This window comes from Ctenocephalides felis, unplaced genomic scaffold, assembly GCF_003426905.1.
Source record: "Ctenocephalides felis isolate EL2017-DRISC unplaced genomic scaffold, ASM342690v1 CF-g0.4_SCAFFOLD_00845, whole genome shotgun sequence".
In the NCBI taxonomy this organism is placed as follows: Eukaryota; Metazoa; Arthropoda; class Insecta; order Siphonaptera; family Pulicidae; genus Ctenocephalides; species Ctenocephalides felis.
In genome coordinates this window covers 41,892,279-41,910,120 of record NW_020536999.1, presented here as the reverse complement: position 1 = coordinate 41,910,120, position 17,842 = coordinate 41,892,279, and the positions used below count along the sequence as shown (strand labels likewise).

The window sequence follows — 17,842 nt, the reverse complement described above, 5'->3', positions numbered from 1 at the left end:
TATCTTCGAAACGGCTTATGCCAAAAACTAATCAGCACGTATCCTTATCAACAGCAATCGAATGTTTTTTGAATAACTGAAATCGGTTGAACCGTGTTCCCGAAATTGTCAACGAAAATTTGTATCCTCACACACACACACTGTGTAATACATCCATTTTTTCTAAGGTATGCCAAAATGTTCAGAAACCTCTGAAACGTAAATATATATAAAAATTTACATTTTCGATTTTTTGCGATTACTATGAATTACCCTACGGGAAGTTATTAATATTTTCTAACTGCTTAATTTCATTTTAATTAATCCGATTGCTATACTCAAAATATAAAATAGTTTATAATCTATCAGTATCTAGTTGAACTCAAAAAAGGGAGTATGTAAAATAAGGCTTAATTAGTTAACCGTTCAATAAGAGCTTTAATTTATTTATTTTTATCAATCAACATCAAATTAATAAATGATTTGTAGAAAATACATATAGAAACATTATATAATGTGGGAACTAATACTTTGATCTTAAGGTTTTGGTAATAAAATCATTAATTTATAAACTTTATTTTTAATATTGAATCTGATTGGAATCCTACATACTAATCTGCTCCCATAAGATCTAATTTCCAACTTGGAATCTAATTGGATGCTACTAGCACCTATTTATATATACAAATATTATATTTAAAAAATATATCTACAGTATATATTATATTATTATCACCGCGTTATTAAATACTTTTAAGAAATTTAAAATATTTTATTTTATTAAATAATATTTTTTCATGTTTTTGACAGTATTGAATATTTGCTTCGAGAAAAAACTTCCTTTAGATTTTTTTAAACCTATATATATTTGTATATGTATTACTGAAATATATATCAGCTTGTATATTAAATAAGCAGATAGAATTCGTTCATAATAAAATTTCAAAATATGATAGAAATGCTTGTGTATAATTGTATTATAATTATTTATACCCCAGATCTCTCTAAATGGTGGGATGTTCAGTTAGTTTTTTATTATTGTACGGGAATTTTTTGTTTTCAAGACACACCATAAAAAGATTTAAAATTATACGAAAAATATTAATTGCAATTGGATTGATATTTCTATCGATATATAAATATTTGAAGTCTAATTATATATATATATATATATATATATATATATTATATTTATATGTGTGTGTGTGGGGGTGTGTGTTTGTATATACATATATATATATATATATATATATATATATTGTATATTGTAGTTGTAGTGTATATTTATATTCATAGCGATTTAAATTTTCCATTTGTTCGGTGACTTTCATTGTTTTAAAAATCCATTATGTGCTTAGTTATTAAATTAAGCCATAGTACTCCAAATATATCAGAATATTATTTTAATTATATAATTATCAATTAAATTTTTCTCCAAGCTAACTACAATCACAAGCTAATATGGTTAAACTTACCGAGCTAAAATCTACCTGGTACATGTTTTGTTCTAAAAATGATACATTGAAACTCAAGACCTAACATTTTTATAATAATTTATTTAAATGTTGTTATAAAAGTCTATAAAATGTATTAAACATACAAAAACACTGTTATGAATTATTACACAAATATACTATGAATGTTTTTATGAAACATGAAACATTTGTCAAAATAACTTATTATTTACAATTATCGATTGAATTATCTACTATATAAAATGTTATAAAATATATTCAGATATTTATTATAAAGTTAGATTAGACTTTTTAATCACAGTAGTTTTTAACTTGCGTTAATTATATTTAGTAACATTAAATAACATAAGGAAGGATTAGAAAGTTACTTACTAAAAGAGATTCTACATGCCCCTTTATTTAAATTTAAATACTAGGCTAATATAATATAATTTTTAATAAATATATTTGCAAATAAATATATTTCTTGAATACTATAAGGCCCCAATGATTGAAAATCATTAACAACTTAAAATACATATACTATTATAGATTTCTTCTATAAAACTATATTTTTAAGGCTATTTCATATATTTTTATATGAATTTGTAGTTATTTCAAGATAGAATTCTGAATCAGTTTTTTATAGGAGTACTAGTATACATTGTGCACTGTTGTACTTCATCTTCAAATTGTTTTAATGTATTATTAATTTCTTTATTACATTTTTCACAGGTTTCTTTGGTATTTCTGTATTAAATACAAACAAATTATTTGATTGAATGTAAAAAGAACAAATGTATAAATATAAGTTTACTTACTTCAGAATTACATGTTTCTGTGCGTTTTTTGAGTATTCTCTGCTTAAGCGATTTTTCAAATCGGCTATCATTGCATCACGTTTAGCTAATTCTGCTCGAAGATTCATAATAGTCTCTTCTTGGGCTTCAAAGAGTGCCTATCAATCCAGTTCATACAAAGTATTTATTTAATGTGATTAATATTATATTCAAATTCATTTCTAAGTACATACTCTACTATCTTCTAAGCATTCTGAGAATACAGGAGGATCATTCAGACAAAAGAAATCTTTAACAGGAGCGCTTTCAAGTAGAATATGATGAGAAAGCACGCTGTTAACAAATTCTTGCAACCCTGTAATGAATATAATATACATTAAGTTTATAACTCTTATTGTGCATTATATGCATCATTAATTACTGAATAGTTATACCTTGAACTCTATCTTGAAGAAACTTTGGATGAAAATTGTCTCCAAACCACTTCTTCTTAGGCAAATGTAACAAAATATCAGGATAATCAGTCTTCAATCGACAATGAAGTCTCACAAAGTCAGTATATCTACGAAGTAGTAACCAGCTTTCACCTGGTATATTAGTCATCAGTCGCAATTTATAAACCTAGAAGTAAGCAGAAAAACTAGAACCAAAACTAAAATTGTAGTCTACTCTTTTTACAAAATCATAGTTACTTACTGTAAATCGAGCCCTTTCTTCCATAACTTCATATCCAATAATTGGAACTCTTAAACAAGTCAAATCCACTTCTTTGTTAAATCTTTTACTAATATCGCAAAAATTAATAGTTCCTAAAGTCACTTCTGAAACAACTGTTGTATTGCAAGAACTACTAGACTGGGATGAAAGTCTACGCTTATCATTAATATCATTATATGAGTCTTCTATGTTTGCTAAAACTATTCCAGAATTGTTTGTACTAGAACTTGGGGATGGTTTTTCTTTATATTCCTCAGAATTTTCTTTATTATTTGAATTTGTGGGATTATCTATAATGGCTGTTTCGTTATTAGATTTGTCATTATTACTTCTTAGCATTGTATTATTACATTCTGGTTCGGTTATATTTATTTGAGATACAGTTTTTGCTTTTGAGCTGGTATTAACAAATCTATCATTTACTAAACTAGATAGAGAATTTGATTTGAATAAATTTTTAGTTTGGTTTTGGCTTTGGTGCAGAGAATTCTTTATGGTTTGCTCTATTAGGAAGATCGCCCCCCCTGAATGTCTTTTATATTTAGATTCATGTAAGTTTGATTTACTTCTGACATTTATATGATCACGTAGATTTCTTTTAGTTACGGTGAACTTATTTTCACTTTCATTATTTGCCTGTGATGAACTAGGTGAGAGTTTAGTTTCTTGAGTACTTTCCATTGTTTTCAACCTTATGTTGTAAATTATCAAAGCAAATTAAAAATTATGTCAGCATGGACTATGATTTAATAAAATTATATATTAAAATTAGTAAATTTCACTAAATTTTACATATTATCTATTAAGAATTTATTATAACATTATTAATTTATTGTAGAATGACATGAGAAATAAAAACAAACGTCAAAAACAGTTATGTTGTCACGCCTGAGGAAATTGAAAGATTATTATTCCTTTCACGTGCAGTAGTGTTGCCATGTCTTGCAATATAAATCATAAAATATTATCCATTATTATTATATTGTCAAGGATAATATCAGATGATATCCCTACAGTGGAACGGCTTATTCGTTTCAATGTTGATTTTGTTAACATGTAAACTCTAGACAATATTAGAATACCATGTGTTCATGATGTAAACCTTAGATAATAATAGAATATAAAAATTAATATTCGTTGTGTAATGCATTTCTATCAGTTTTTTAGTGAAAGGATAAAGTTTGAATTAAAACAAAAATATGTAATAATTTTTATATTATAAATAATATAATTTACATGAAGATTATGAAGAAAGTCATATAACAAGGTATAGCTATATTTTTTTTACAATATAAATTACTGTCAGATTTATTTTAATATTGTTGCAAAATCTACATATAAAAATATATGTAATCATTATTTTTTTATAAAAAAACATTTATATATAATGATATATTCTAATATTCATATCTCAAAGCGATAAGTCAGGTCTAGTTATAATTTTAGTAAACATCATAAAAAATTTATATGTGAAGAACTTTAATGAAAAAATATATCTAGATAATGATTTCTATTCAAATACATATACTGCATGTGATTATAATTTAATATAATTACTTCTTCATTCATTACAACATTCATTCAATGAATTCAATCAAAAATCAACAGAAACGCATACACCAGTTTTCAATTATCTCAAAATATATCTATACATGTAATTTGAAATAGCTTCTGTTGTCAATTTTAAATTGTAATATAATTAATATCTTACAACAAAAGAATAAATTATTTTAATATATGTCTGCAATGATAATTCATTAAATATAAGTTCCATCAAACAAAACTACTATTATGTTGATCTAAGTAAATAGCTCGCTTCAATATATTTTCTGTATTTGAACTCCTCAAGCGTTCTTGGGGAGTTTTCAATTGACCTTCAGATGAAATTGTCTGTAAATTTTGACCCCAATTAGATGGCTTCATTGGTAGTACTTTTGGTTTTGGAGGTAAAGGGGGTGGATCGGAGGCACTTTTTAATTTATCACTATCACTACTAGAATTACTTTGAAAACTACAATTTAAAATATCATTTGCAAATCCTTCATTAGTACTAATTTGATTCTGATTAACATAATCTTTAATCATTTTTTGATCTTCAAAATGATTTTTGCTTTTATTATCTGCGTACACAAAACTTTTATCAGGATTGTTAGCAGATTTTACTGGTGATCTTGGAAAATTGTTATTTAACATGAATGAACTAGAAGAAATGTGGCCTGCACTTGAGCATTTTTCAAGAGCATTTATTTTGATTTGAACTTGTGATTCGCTTGTTCGTCTATCTTCAAGCTTACTTGGCAGATTCTGAACTCTACCTATAGATAACCTAGGTGCAGGATTAGGCTTGTGTCCAGGAGATAATCTAATGCTGGGAGTGGGAACATCATTTGGATTTTTGCATTTAGACGTGTCAGCATTATCGGCACTCGTTACATTTGATTCGGCGCCGTCGTTATCTGTGTTTAAAATTTTTCGTAGTTTTGAGCAGGATTGCAAATTATCTCCATCTTTCAAGAAATCAGGCAGCTCGAAATTTATTTCAGTTCCTCTTTGATCCTCTAGACGCGCTCGCTGTGCTCTGTTTAGTCCTTCTAGAAGTTCTAAAAATTCACAAATTATTAGTATCATATATTATTTTTATAAAATAAATTACACAAGCTTTATATTTACCATCACTTTCTGATTGTCTTCCAGTAACTTGTAATTTAGCACCTGGTTTCCATTTGGCTATGAGAGGTTTCCGAGATTCCGTAGCTTGTTCCTCTGGAAGTGGCACTTTGTTAGTTTTTGATGTAAATTGATTATATTTCTTTGAAAGCCCATTAGCCATTTTCGAAGGCATATTAGAATCCCTTCTTAGAAACCGACTGAATATTCCAGATGAAGTTTCCGATCCACAATCTTCAGACTGTTAGAAAACGAGTCAGATAAGTTACAAGATATTTGGTGAAATAAAATTAAAAATGAATGTAATAAAATTATTTTTACTTTTATTGAATGCTGGTCTAAAGATTTGACTTTGAGATTCTGTGCTTCAGATTTGCCTTGAAGTAACTCTTCGAAAACTCGATTGGTAATTTCATTGAGAGAGGCACCTTCAGCGAACGTTTCTTGGGGTTTTGTATTCATACTCATTTCTAACTTTAATCTTGCTGCAGAACTTCCCAAAATGCCTGCTGTACTTATCTGTGTTACTTCACCGATCCAACCTTAAAAAAAAATATATTCATAATTAAAAAATTATGATCAATTCTTTAGTAATTTGATGGCTGTATAAATACCTTCCGGTCTGCATTGGACAAGAAGTCTCTGGCCATCTGCCACTAACACTGATTTTGACATATCAAGACTTTCAGTTGCTTCAGCTTTTAAAAACACCTGTAAATACAAGATAAAAATTAATTAATAAGCTATATGATTTTACATCTTATTTACATATTCAAAGCTACCAACTAGAATCCAATTAACCAATTCGTGCATTTTAAAAAAGTTATTTTTTTCCAAATGGATATAGTATAATATATTTACCTGAACAAGATCGAGTTTGTAATTGTATTTGTGCAAAATTGGCCTTAAAACTTCGCCTAACGTTTTCGTTATCTTGCTCTTCACAGAGATGACTTTTTTATTCGGTAAATCCAATTTGAAAACTACTCTTTGTTCTACAACAACAACTTTGCCAGCTAAAATTCTCGATGAATCTATCACATTTATTGGCTGTAAATAAAAAAAAAAAAATTATTTAGAAATATATAAATATTAAAAATAATTTTAAATATAATTTAATGACATGCATAGATTTTAAAGCTTTTGTGAGAAAAAAGCGCTGTTTAATAAAATAAATCGTTTATTGCAAATTATTTTACAACGGTGCAAATGGTGCAAATGGATGTACCTTATTAGTTCCAGAAATATGAACTTCGTAAGCTCTATATCGTATGCCACGTTTTTCCAATAATCTATCAATGAGTTGTCTAACAGAATCATTTGGTTGTGTTTGAAGTAAAGCAGTCGATTCATCCGATAAAACAACGCGACATAAAGTACATCTTTTAGGCATCGCATCTGGTATCTGGGTGTCATCGAAAGGACTCTCCAGCTGCAGATTTAATAAAATTTGCTTAATATTGTAATTAAAATAAAGCAAGGTATTATTGAAAATATTTTATGCAAATAAGATGAGATTAAAACTAAGCCTTAAGGGTTATTTTATAACTGTTTAATTAATGTAATCGCATAAGATGCAAATATTAAAGATGAATTTACTAGCATGATATGTAAACCGATTAGTATTTGCGAAAAAATATTTTCTTCTATCTATATGATATAATGTTATAAAAAATTCTTTTAAATATAACGTATTCGATTACAACGTATTTTATAAGCCCATCCTTGGTTAAGGGGCACAACTAGTGTAACCGCCTAAAAAAAAGGTGATTTTTGGGAATTTATATTAAAAAAACTACTTTATCAATCATTTCAAAATTTTAAGAATATATTTATACATGTTTTAAGAATACATAGTAAAATTTTTGAAGAAAAAAATTAAATATTTTTTAGGTTATCGTCGATCCCCAACGGCGCGACAAGAAAAAAGGCTCTTCACTGCTGCAGTGATTCCGGAAATTAAAAAAAAAAATTCTCGTTAAACTAGATAATATTGTCTGTAAAATGAACTACGATAAAGAAACAAATCAAAAATTGACAAAATAATGGCGTTTTTTAAAAGTCAAATTTTACCCAAAATTTTGGTCGTTTTTGTACTGCCAAAATTCGATTTTTGATCCGATCAAAAAATCGATAGTTCATTTTACGGAGAACTATATATAGAACATGTAAAAAAAATTGATATTGATCGGATCATTTGTTTTTGAGTAATCGCTGCAGCAAATTCGGAAATGCTGTTTCGAGAAAAACGCATTTAAAGATAAAATGATCGTTATACTATATACTATATATATACTCTTTAAATGGCTGTGACTCAAAAACTATTTAAGATATCGATTTAAAATTTTGGTATGTTATTTTTAAATGTATAACCTATCGAAATATGAAAAATTGAAAATTCGATTTTTTGAAAATTTCACACTAGTTGTGCCCCTTAGAGTAAAAATTTATAAAATTGTACTGAACATATAATTTCACTATTTTAAATTCGTAAAAGTCCTAAATATCTAAATGTGGAGCCCTATTCAATGAATGGTATGATAAATTAGAGAAAAATAAGAAAAAGACCTTTCTAAAAAAAAATTTTTGAAAGGAAGCGCATATTTAAATTTCCTCAATTTTCAAATACAAAGTTTTTAATAATAATATTGCTTGATTAATCAAGTGAAAATTGGTAAAGTTATTTTTAGGTGGGTTATATCAAAATTTTGGTAGTCAAATAACGTTTTCGACATGTTTCTCTATATTATTCCTTTTATTGGCAAAAATAAAACATGATAATAATGTATGTATGTATAGTACCTCCAACTTTACTATTTCCTATGCCAAAATGTGAGAACTTATTCAATGAATGGTAAAAAACATTACCATTTCAATAGAAAAATTTGCCAAAAAGAGACGTTTATAAAACACTCTTTACTTTTCAAATTAATTAATTAATTAATTTTGTTAGAACAATGTGGAAATTGATAAAATTACTTTTATATAAAATATATCAAAATTTTCGCTAGATTTCTGAATCTTTATTTTAAAAATGACAAATTTATTGACAACTATAATTTTAAGTAAAATTTATTTATTTTTTATTATTATTATTTAGCTTTTTATTGATTTAGCTCTTTTTTGCTTGGTTTTCAATATCTCACTTTTAACTTTAGATTACGTCTTATAACCTGATTATTGAAATTAAAAGAAATAAATAAATAAAATTTATTACCTGTTTATTAAGAGCAGCGTCCCAGCTAGCTAATGATCCCACCGAACTATGCACCTCCGCGTTGCTCGCAGACAAAGCGCTTTGTTTGGCGAGCGCGCTACCCTGACCTCCTTTGTAGTCTTGCTCGCCGCGATCCTTGGATTTACATCTCGTTTTGCGATGCCATGGCATTAAACTTTTACGACGACGATCTTCGGCATTAGAAAGCGATTTCTTTAACTGCAATAAAATGAAATATTACAAAGATTGATCGTGGCAATAAATTTTAGCTCACAATTAATTCATATAAGAAACAATGTAAAGTTTACATTACCTTTGATGGGGTTTGTTGCGCAGAGCTAATTCTTAATTTTTCATCAGTCTTATTATCAATGGGAAATGGAAGCCTCTTGTGTGATGCCTCGGCGGTCACACATTGTCTGTGCAGATCTGAACGCAAAAACCGAGGATAACTGTCGAATTTCATCAAATTGAAGATCTGCTTTTGAGCCTAAAAAGAATTCGTTTTTATTAACAATCAGTCGAACTACCTCTTTAAATTTTCAAAGAAAACTAGTCAGTATTTCTAAAATAGCCGGTTCAATACGCGGATTTGCTTTTGAACGATATCAATGCTGAAAATCGATATAAAAAGAATTCAGAAAAATATCCTAAAATATTTTTTATTGACAAAAATGCTCGTATTAATCATTGCAAATAGTTCTCTACAAAAATAATCGAATTCATTAGGATTTTTCAAAATGCCATAGAAATCCTTTGAATATGCTACCATAGAAATCCTTTGAATATGCTACCAAAATTTATCTTCAATGTGCATTTGAATAAATTCAATTGAAAAAAAAATAGTTATGCAAAATTCAATCTATAATGCCGTATTAAATCGCGTTTATGGTATGATTACTTCTAGTCTATTGAATACTAGGCAGTATAATTAAATACAAAACTGAAGTTTATGGCAAGGGGGCGTCCATTAATCACGTGAGCTAGTTTTTAAGGATTTTTAGACCCTCTCCCCCTTGGTGATACGAGATGATATTCAAAATTACCCCCCCCCCCCCCCTCACGTGTATTTTTAGTTGCGTAAAAAAATAAAAATTTTGATTTTTTTTTTTGAAAATGTTTGATTTTTTTAAAAAATCAGTTAAAAAATAGATACACTTGATATCTTACCATACCACTCCTTCCCCCACGTGATATTTCGTAATTTTTTGTCAAACCCCCCTCCCCCTAAAAATCTCATGTGATTAATGAACGCCCCCCAAAGGGATAAAACATTCTGGTTTGGTAGTCGTACTTCATTAGTTTATTAGTGTTTTATTACTAAAAATAAGAAAGTTTTATTTACCTGACTAAACAGATCTTTATCCGCAGTAGCAAGACCATCCTGGGTGCTTTGTCTAGCCTGTGCATCGACGTTAACCGGCTCAAGCGCTCCGTCTGCCAGGTGAGCATCGAATATTTCCCGAGCTTCCCGCTCGCGGTCTGCCTGCCGTTCAAGGCGACGATAGCGTTCACAAGCTGTCCAGAAGTAGATGTTCTCATGAGAGAATTCTTTCTTGAGGAACTCCTGAAAAGGTAATTAAAAATTATTCTAACTATTATATATCTATATATGTTTATTTATTAGGTACTTAATTTATCTGTACTTATTTTTTAAAAAAAAATGTTCGAAAATATCTTCGAAGCCAACTATAAGTAATTAAGAATAAATAATTTGGCTATATTACATTTGAAATGCAGACTTTTTTTAAAGAACTGCATACTATTTAAAATCTAATCCATGCTCACGCAAAAATTAGTGACAAGTAAATTTGGTTGAGATTTGACAAGACCATACTGAGAGTCCTTGCAGCCTTAGTGGTAAAGTCTAGCAAATAGACAGAGTAATAACGTGTACATTTGACTATGCAGTCATAAAATGATTAGTAGCTTTATTCATTTTTATGGTAATGCGATAATCAACTTCAGTTTACTCATCAAAACCCGTGATTCCCAAGGAAATTATGGTAAATAGTGCGGAAATTATAAGCCCACATTTTCGGGAATATAAAATATTTTAATCACATAATTTATGAATTATGAAACCGCAATTTAACCTAGTGCTTTTACCACATTTACATCATACTTGCAATTTTGAATTATTTGATAATTGTTATACAGAATTTCAATTTTTAAGTTTTTCCATTTTTGCTCGTATTATTCAAGGTTATATATTAGGTTGTCAAATATCTCCCTTCCGCTTTTTTGCTCTTGGTTTATAATACAAAAAGGCGGAAGGGAGATATTTGACAACCTAATATTAAATAAATGATAAAACCATTTTAAAAAATCTGAGTACGATTTGAACCTGCTTCCTGTGGATGAATAAAATTTACCTAAAGGATCAAAAGAGGCGTAAAACAGTGGTTTCAATTTGCTAACAGATAATTAATATAGTTACTTTCCCAACAACAATTAACTAAAACTCCTAAATATATGTAGTATTTGATAAGCACTTTATCAAGTGCTAAAGAACATATGTTATGTAATTAGAAGCTTTATTCTTTATTCTTCCGATCACAAAGTTTACTGCGCGTGATAGAAATTTCGAAACCAGGAATTCAATTGCATTCGTTTGGAAACCACATTGCCAAATTTTGAATTAACTATTTTATTTTGCAATTTGACTAATGTTAGAGAATGTTAATTCAAGAATGTATTCTTAGTTTCACTAGATCTATAATTTATAATTACGCAAGTAAGTCAATCAAAGGGATATAGTGCGAGTCTTTGTTTGCGCTCATAAAGCAGAAAGTGAAATGCAAAAGATATGCAGCTTGAACAACTCCAGCAATCTATGAGTAATAATGAATATATTGCGTATTGTGAAAATGCATTCAAATCAACTACAATGGACGAGGAATGCAATTAATTAACTATAAAATTGGAAGTCTTTTGTGAATGATGTACTATTCATATTGGATATTCGTCTTAGTTCAAGGGAACTCAAACTGAATCCATTAAAACAATTTAACTTTAACTAATATTTTAACATAATGTAAACAATATGTTATTCCAAATAGCGGTGACAGAAAATTTAAGGTATTAGCAAATACCATCAATAAAATGTGACTATAAAACCTTATTTCGAAGTGTCCTTGTATAGCGTGTGAACAATGCGTGTGATTCATTTCAACAAGGATGTAATGTTAGATAAAGATTTGATTTACATAGAAAATATATAACTATATTACAATCAAGGTTATAAAATATTGAAAATAAATTGCCACTTACCGCAAACGCGTGTATTCCCGAATTATCAGCAAGGAGTCTTTCAAATGAAACCGACCAGGATGCAACACCTCCATTTCCGCCGTTGGCACTGGCATCACTTTCACTAGCCCCATCTGGGTCCTAAAAATATTCGTAAAAATTTACTTAACATCACCATAAAAACCATTTTATTTAATTTTTTTGATAGTTGCTTATACCGTCATTATAAAAATCAATTTTCTTGTCCGCTCATAATTATCTGAGTTACACGTTGATGGGCTTCGCTATGTTTTATGGAAATGCTTGTGACAAACGTCAAATATTAATCATTTAACAAAATAACTTAAATATTATCTCTTCGCTGCGTCATATGTGAGATGTTCGAATAAATAAATAATTGCATCAGTAACGACACAAATAAACTGCATACAATTTGGTGAGGAAAATTTTAGTGACCCATCGTCTGCTGTACGTTATCTTGCTAGCATTTGATAAAAGTATTATCATTTTTGAAATTTCGAAAAAAAAAATTGTAGTAAATTGAGAAAGTACTAACACTTTTTCTACTTTGAGATATGGGAAAAAATATATGTTTCCAAATGTATGCATACAGAATAATTTAATGAAAACAAATTTCGGTTCTCACGTACTGGTAAATAAATATGTATATATACACACTTTACAAAGTATAAAAATACATTAATAACATGCACGATACATTAGCCTAAGCAAACACAAGAATATTGAGCTTTATCATATGTATGTGTCGGGATGGGATGTCAGGATCAAATAAATACATCACGAAAATTAAAATTTGAAAAGGTAAATATTTGGATGTACTTTTCCAAATTTATATACCTTTGTATACATGTCATGATCGTCCGATGCCGCAATGGAAGTCGGTCTTCTGTACCGACTGGCGGCTCTTGGAGTTGAACGAGACTTTAGGGAGCTGGAGGATGATCCCCAACGCCTGAATGGTGAACCAGCGCATACTGCACCACTCTGGAATAAAAGATTTAGATGAAATACTGCTATATGCAGTAGTTATGGGGTTAACTAGGTAACTAGGTAGAAAACTCCTAATCGATGTGATTGAAGAAACAAAAAAGGTTATCACTGATCCTTTTGCTTCAGAAAAACCTAGCTAATGATTTAAACCTGACAATATACTGCCAATAAAAGTACTCAACATTGATATTTACATTTTTTAATAATATAGATCAGACTCCATTTTCGTTAATTTTGTGTCGATTAAGGATTATTTAATAAATAACTAGCAAACCCGACGAACTCCGTTTCGCCAGCAGATGGTTTCGAGAGAAAGATGAAGAAATTTATGTTGTTTTATATTTGAAAAGGAAAAATTTGATTTTATTATACAACAGTAATGAATTTATTTCGATTACAAAAATGAAGTGTTTTTTAGTTGAACTTCTCTAAGTAAATAAAAGTGAAACCGCAAATTATCCGTTTCATTGAAGTGTTCTTTGGTAAACCACATTTTTTGTTTTTTGGTCTGACGTTAACACAAACAAAGCGGATGGTTTCCCAACTCGAGAACAGGCAACGTATAACTGCCCATGTGAAAAACAATGATTTTCTAAATAATCTATTTGAAATTTATCCCGCAAACACTAAGCGATTGGCCTTGCGACTTGTTAATTGTCATTGCGAACGCAATGCGAACTGGAAATTGCAATCGTTTGAAGTCAAACGGAATACCAGTCGGAATCATTGGTATGTCACCAAATCGCCAGCAATTTTTGATTGAATGGTGAAATTCAGTGCGTGTACATCATTATTCTTTGCGGCAAGAATTGCTCGTTGACTTAACCAAGCATAATTCTGATAATTCTCACTAATGTCATTACTTGAATTTTTAATTACGGTGCGTGAAGTTCCAGCAATTTGCATTAAGGCACGATGCCATGCACAACTAATTTTCTTAGCTATAAACCTTGCGGAGTCCGAGACCTTTCCAACGAATGCAAAATTTTTGAAATCGGTTCGTGCGTTCTGGAGTTATATCGTTAGGAAGAACAACCCGAATTATTTTATATATATGTAGGTTGTAAAGCATTCTTTGAATATGTATCACCTTTTGAATTAATTGAGAAATTTAAGTTGAGTAAAGGCAAGTATCAATATTAATCATGAAAGCTCTAATTGCAACTCACGCAAAACTTGATTTTTTCTCTAAAATTCAATTAAGTAATTATTTAGTAATATTAACGCCCATAATATAATATGCATATAATTTTTATGCCATTGTTGGATGAGTGAAAATTATATCATTATATCAATATATATATGTATTCAAATTCAAGTACAAAACTACGTGGAGGCTCATAAATAAAACTTAATATTTTCATGTTTGATATTTTAATATGTCACAGACAAAATATTATAAATTAATTTTAATTCCTTTCTATTAGCATAGTTCATAATCAGGATGAGTGTTTAAACTTTCTCGCGTTCTCACGTACCAGTAGAATACTTTCCAATAGCATTTAAATTTATCACAGATTAACTGAACATAAAACAATCACCAAACTTTTAGGTAATATTTTTTAAACAACACTAAATTATATTATAAAAATAGCTAGAACACTAAAATAATTTTTCCAGAAGCCACTCAAGTCATGCGATGTGATATCGCCGAGTTCCACTATGGAAGTATTTCAGCACTCAGCGCCGCAATTAGCAAATATTGGCAAAATCCTTATCACTATTCTAAATTTAGATTAGAACAATGTGTTTTATAAACATCGCTAACGTTTATGCTAAAATTAGACTTGACACTAATTATCGATATAAAATAGCATATTTATGCACGTTAATACATAACAACAAATAATTTATGATCTTATGATAATGTTGTTATCAGTGTTTTTATTTAAATATCTTTGCAATAAATGATGAAATACCTTGCGTCAAATATTTGGAAAAACATGGTGTATTGCGCAAAGTTAAACAAACATCTAGGTTTAATTGCCCATTTGCAAAAAATATTTATTAGAACTTATGTTTTTATCGTGTATTTTAGAGTAATCGATTCTTGCCACATAGCCCTTTAATTTGATTTTAAGTACCATCTTATTCTGGTGCCTATATTAGATTATATTAATCTAATGAACTATTCGTCTTCATGGCTTTCACATACTATTTTCTATAACCTATTAAATTGTTGAGAAGTACTGATGATTATATTATATACTAAGTAAACAGAATAATTAGTGTTATAACCACCTAATAATTCAGGAAAATTTCAAACATTATTTTTGCTATTATTCTATTTGTGCATTTATTCTATAATTAATATATAGACGATAATAGGAAAGCTCAGTTATATTGCAAATTAATATTATATAATTTGATTTTCCAAATATGTATTCCAAAATTACCTACGTAACGCTAAAATCTAACAATAGCTTCAAAATACATGTCTTTTCAGTGTCAAGGAGAAAAAATGTGAGACACATCTTGCATATTTATGAAGTCACGATATCGTATCATATACAAACATCACGTTCATATTAAACCAAGAAACTTTAGGTTATTTTCCTCAGCTCAACTCATCTTAGAATTTACATTGCCAAGAATAAGATAAATTCTAATATTTTCTATAAACATAGTTTCAATAGATCTCAATATCTTCTTCATATGTAGAAATTTGTTCTATAAATAGTACATGATTTACTTTTGATAGTCTGAGCTAATAAAAATATTTGATTATAGATGATTTGAATAATCAAGTGATATATTTAGACGTTTATTATAATTTATTTCATTTAAATTGTTTGATTTGAATACATTTCGCATAAATTTCATGTCTCAAACATTGTACACCGTTGAGAACATATTCTATGTGACAATGCAACGGTATCTTGGTATTGAGAACAGTTGAAAGAATTTAGAAAAATGAGAATTTTAGGAAATAGATATTTAATAGAAAAGAAAATTTAATAAATCAATCCATTTATACAAAACCATTCATGAAATCTAAAATTGTAGCAAATAAATTGTATTCATTTTCATGAATATGCTTATAACAGTAATTTTTTTAATCATTCCCTAAATAGTTTAATGGCGTTTAACTTTAAACAATGATTCAAAAAATGAAATGTGCAGAAATGTATATGGGAAGAAAATGAATTCTCGTATGTTAAATGATATTTCTATTTTGATTTATAATGTATCTACTTACAACTATTAATCATGAGCTTACAGGTTGAACTCAAAGGAGTGCCTAGTATTTGCAAACGACACATTTTGACTATGCCAATGTAACTTATAGAAAATTATACACCATAATTTTAAATATAATTAAATGTCAAATATACATTCACTTCTCAAAAACAATCCTGGGTTAAATGTTAGATGGTGACAGCTTTAAAATAACCGGATTGTTGAGAGCTTCGATATGAAGCCTAAGAGTGTAATGGATCATGATTATATTAATGTACATGGGTAATGATTTTAAAATGCATTACTATCGTGATCGGAAATGGATTATAAATTACCTCGATATTAATTCATTAATATCATCAATATTAATAATATTCTTTGATTAATCAGAGTTAATTTTAAAATTATGCAGTCGGCATTAAAAATAGTAGTGTTTAGAAGTGACGGTAAATTTTTTCCAATGATATGCTTTATAAAAGCCATCGATTACATTTTATTGCTGATTTGTTTTTCTTTAAATATTTAAATCCTGGACTAATATAACATAGTTATTCAAATCAAACTTTCTCACACATCAGAAGAAGCACAAGTTCGAAGATCATTGCCACGATGAAAAGACATAATATGTTGAAGACATAATAACAAATGAGTTGCATTTAATCACTATAGTTGCTCACACGTTCCTTTCTCAAGCATTCTCATAGTTTGCAAGATCTCATCATAAATAACAACTTAGGAAGATGCTGTGTACAGTATAAAACAACCGGATTTTAGCACAAAATACTGTATTTATACATTTTGTTCGTACCAGATAAGGATCAAATTTTGTAGATATTATCATTAAAATATTACATCAATCAGGTTTTATAATATTTTATGCCAAGACTGATATTCCGATCATATTGTCGGTGCTTTATTCAGGCTGAACTATAAAATTGTGACTAACCGCATCTGAATTGTAGGTACAGGACAAAAAGCAGCATAGTAATTACGCTCTGTTATAGACTCGCATATGATACAATGGTGGACTAAAACAGGAAATGCTAGCTTTCTATTTAATAGTGTTGCCCTTTTAAAATCGAAATCATTTTAATTCGATGTAATCACTTCAATTCTCTCTACCATAGTTCAAATTGAAAAGGAAATGCAACACGTAATAAGTCAAACCATAGAGATGAAATAATCATTCAATTTTTAAACATCCTCAATTTTTTCATCATGTAAAATGAATTATGTGTTGATATTTTTAAATTGAATAAACAATGTGCTGGTGACACAAATAATTGACTAAATATTTGTTTTTTTTTTTTAAATTCATAATATCTATACAAATAATATTATAATCGGTTCAAGATTGTGAGCTAAAACGTGGACGAAATATTTTACACTTTTTTGCTAATTACAAATGTTACCGCCACGAATTATGAAATTTATTGAAACTCTCCTTCGATAATTCAGGTTGTTGGGTTATTTTTAACCCTTGTAGCTGTGGACTGTATTAAACACTGATTTGTTTTGTATATTATGTATTTGTTGCAGTTCTGATTACAATCACTGATTTGTTA

General features: G+C 28.7%; 3 protein-coding genes across 3 annotated transcripts in view; all 3 read right to left on the bottom strand.

Annotated features, from left to right (window-relative positions):
• Positions 1-1,941: 1,941 nt before the first annotated feature.
• LOC113363459 (sorting nexin-16-like) lies at positions 1,942-3,736 on the bottom strand. Its single transcript, XM_026605960.1, has 5 exons — positions 2,930-3,736; positions 2,668-2,854; positions 2,467-2,588; positions 2,255-2,391; positions 1,942-2,183 (listed from the first exon to the last, which is right to left on the bottom strand). Exons 1-5 carry the CDS (start codon positions 3,629-3,631, stop codon positions 2,069-2,071), a joined length of 1,263 nt encoding a protein of 420 aa, XP_026461745.1. The 5' UTR covers positions 3,632-3,736; the 3' UTR covers positions 1,942-2,068.
• Positions 3,737-4,695: 959 nt separating this feature from the next.
• On the bottom strand, positions 4,696-9,315 carry LOC113363455 (regulator of G-protein signaling loco-like; the record flags this gene model as incomplete). Its single annotated transcript, XM_026605957.1, is given in 8 exon segments — positions 4,696-5,550; positions 5,621-5,858; positions 5,939-6,159; positions 6,232-6,328; positions 6,479-6,667; positions 6,846-7,049; positions 8,835-9,053; positions 9,148-9,315. Coding segments are annotated over 8 exon segments (2,163 nt in total), but the record flags the coding sequence as incomplete, so codon positions are not given.
• Positions 9,316-9,517: 202 nt separating this feature from the next.
• LOC113383371 (regulator of G-protein signaling loco-like) overlaps positions 9,518-17,842 on the bottom strand; it is a 95,784-nt gene continuing 87,459 nt past the window's right edge. Inside the window, exons 15-18 of the mRNA XM_026621646.1 lie at positions 12,945-13,091; positions 12,108-12,227; positions 10,180-10,401; positions 9,518-9,538 (exon numbers count right to left, since the gene is read on the bottom strand). Coding sequence (XP_026477431.1) covers positions 9,518-9,538; positions 10,180-10,401; positions 12,108-12,227; positions 12,945-13,091 — 510 coding nt within the window. The remainder of the gene's footprint in view (positions 9,539-10,179; positions 10,402-12,107; positions 12,228-12,944; positions 13,092-17,842) is intronic.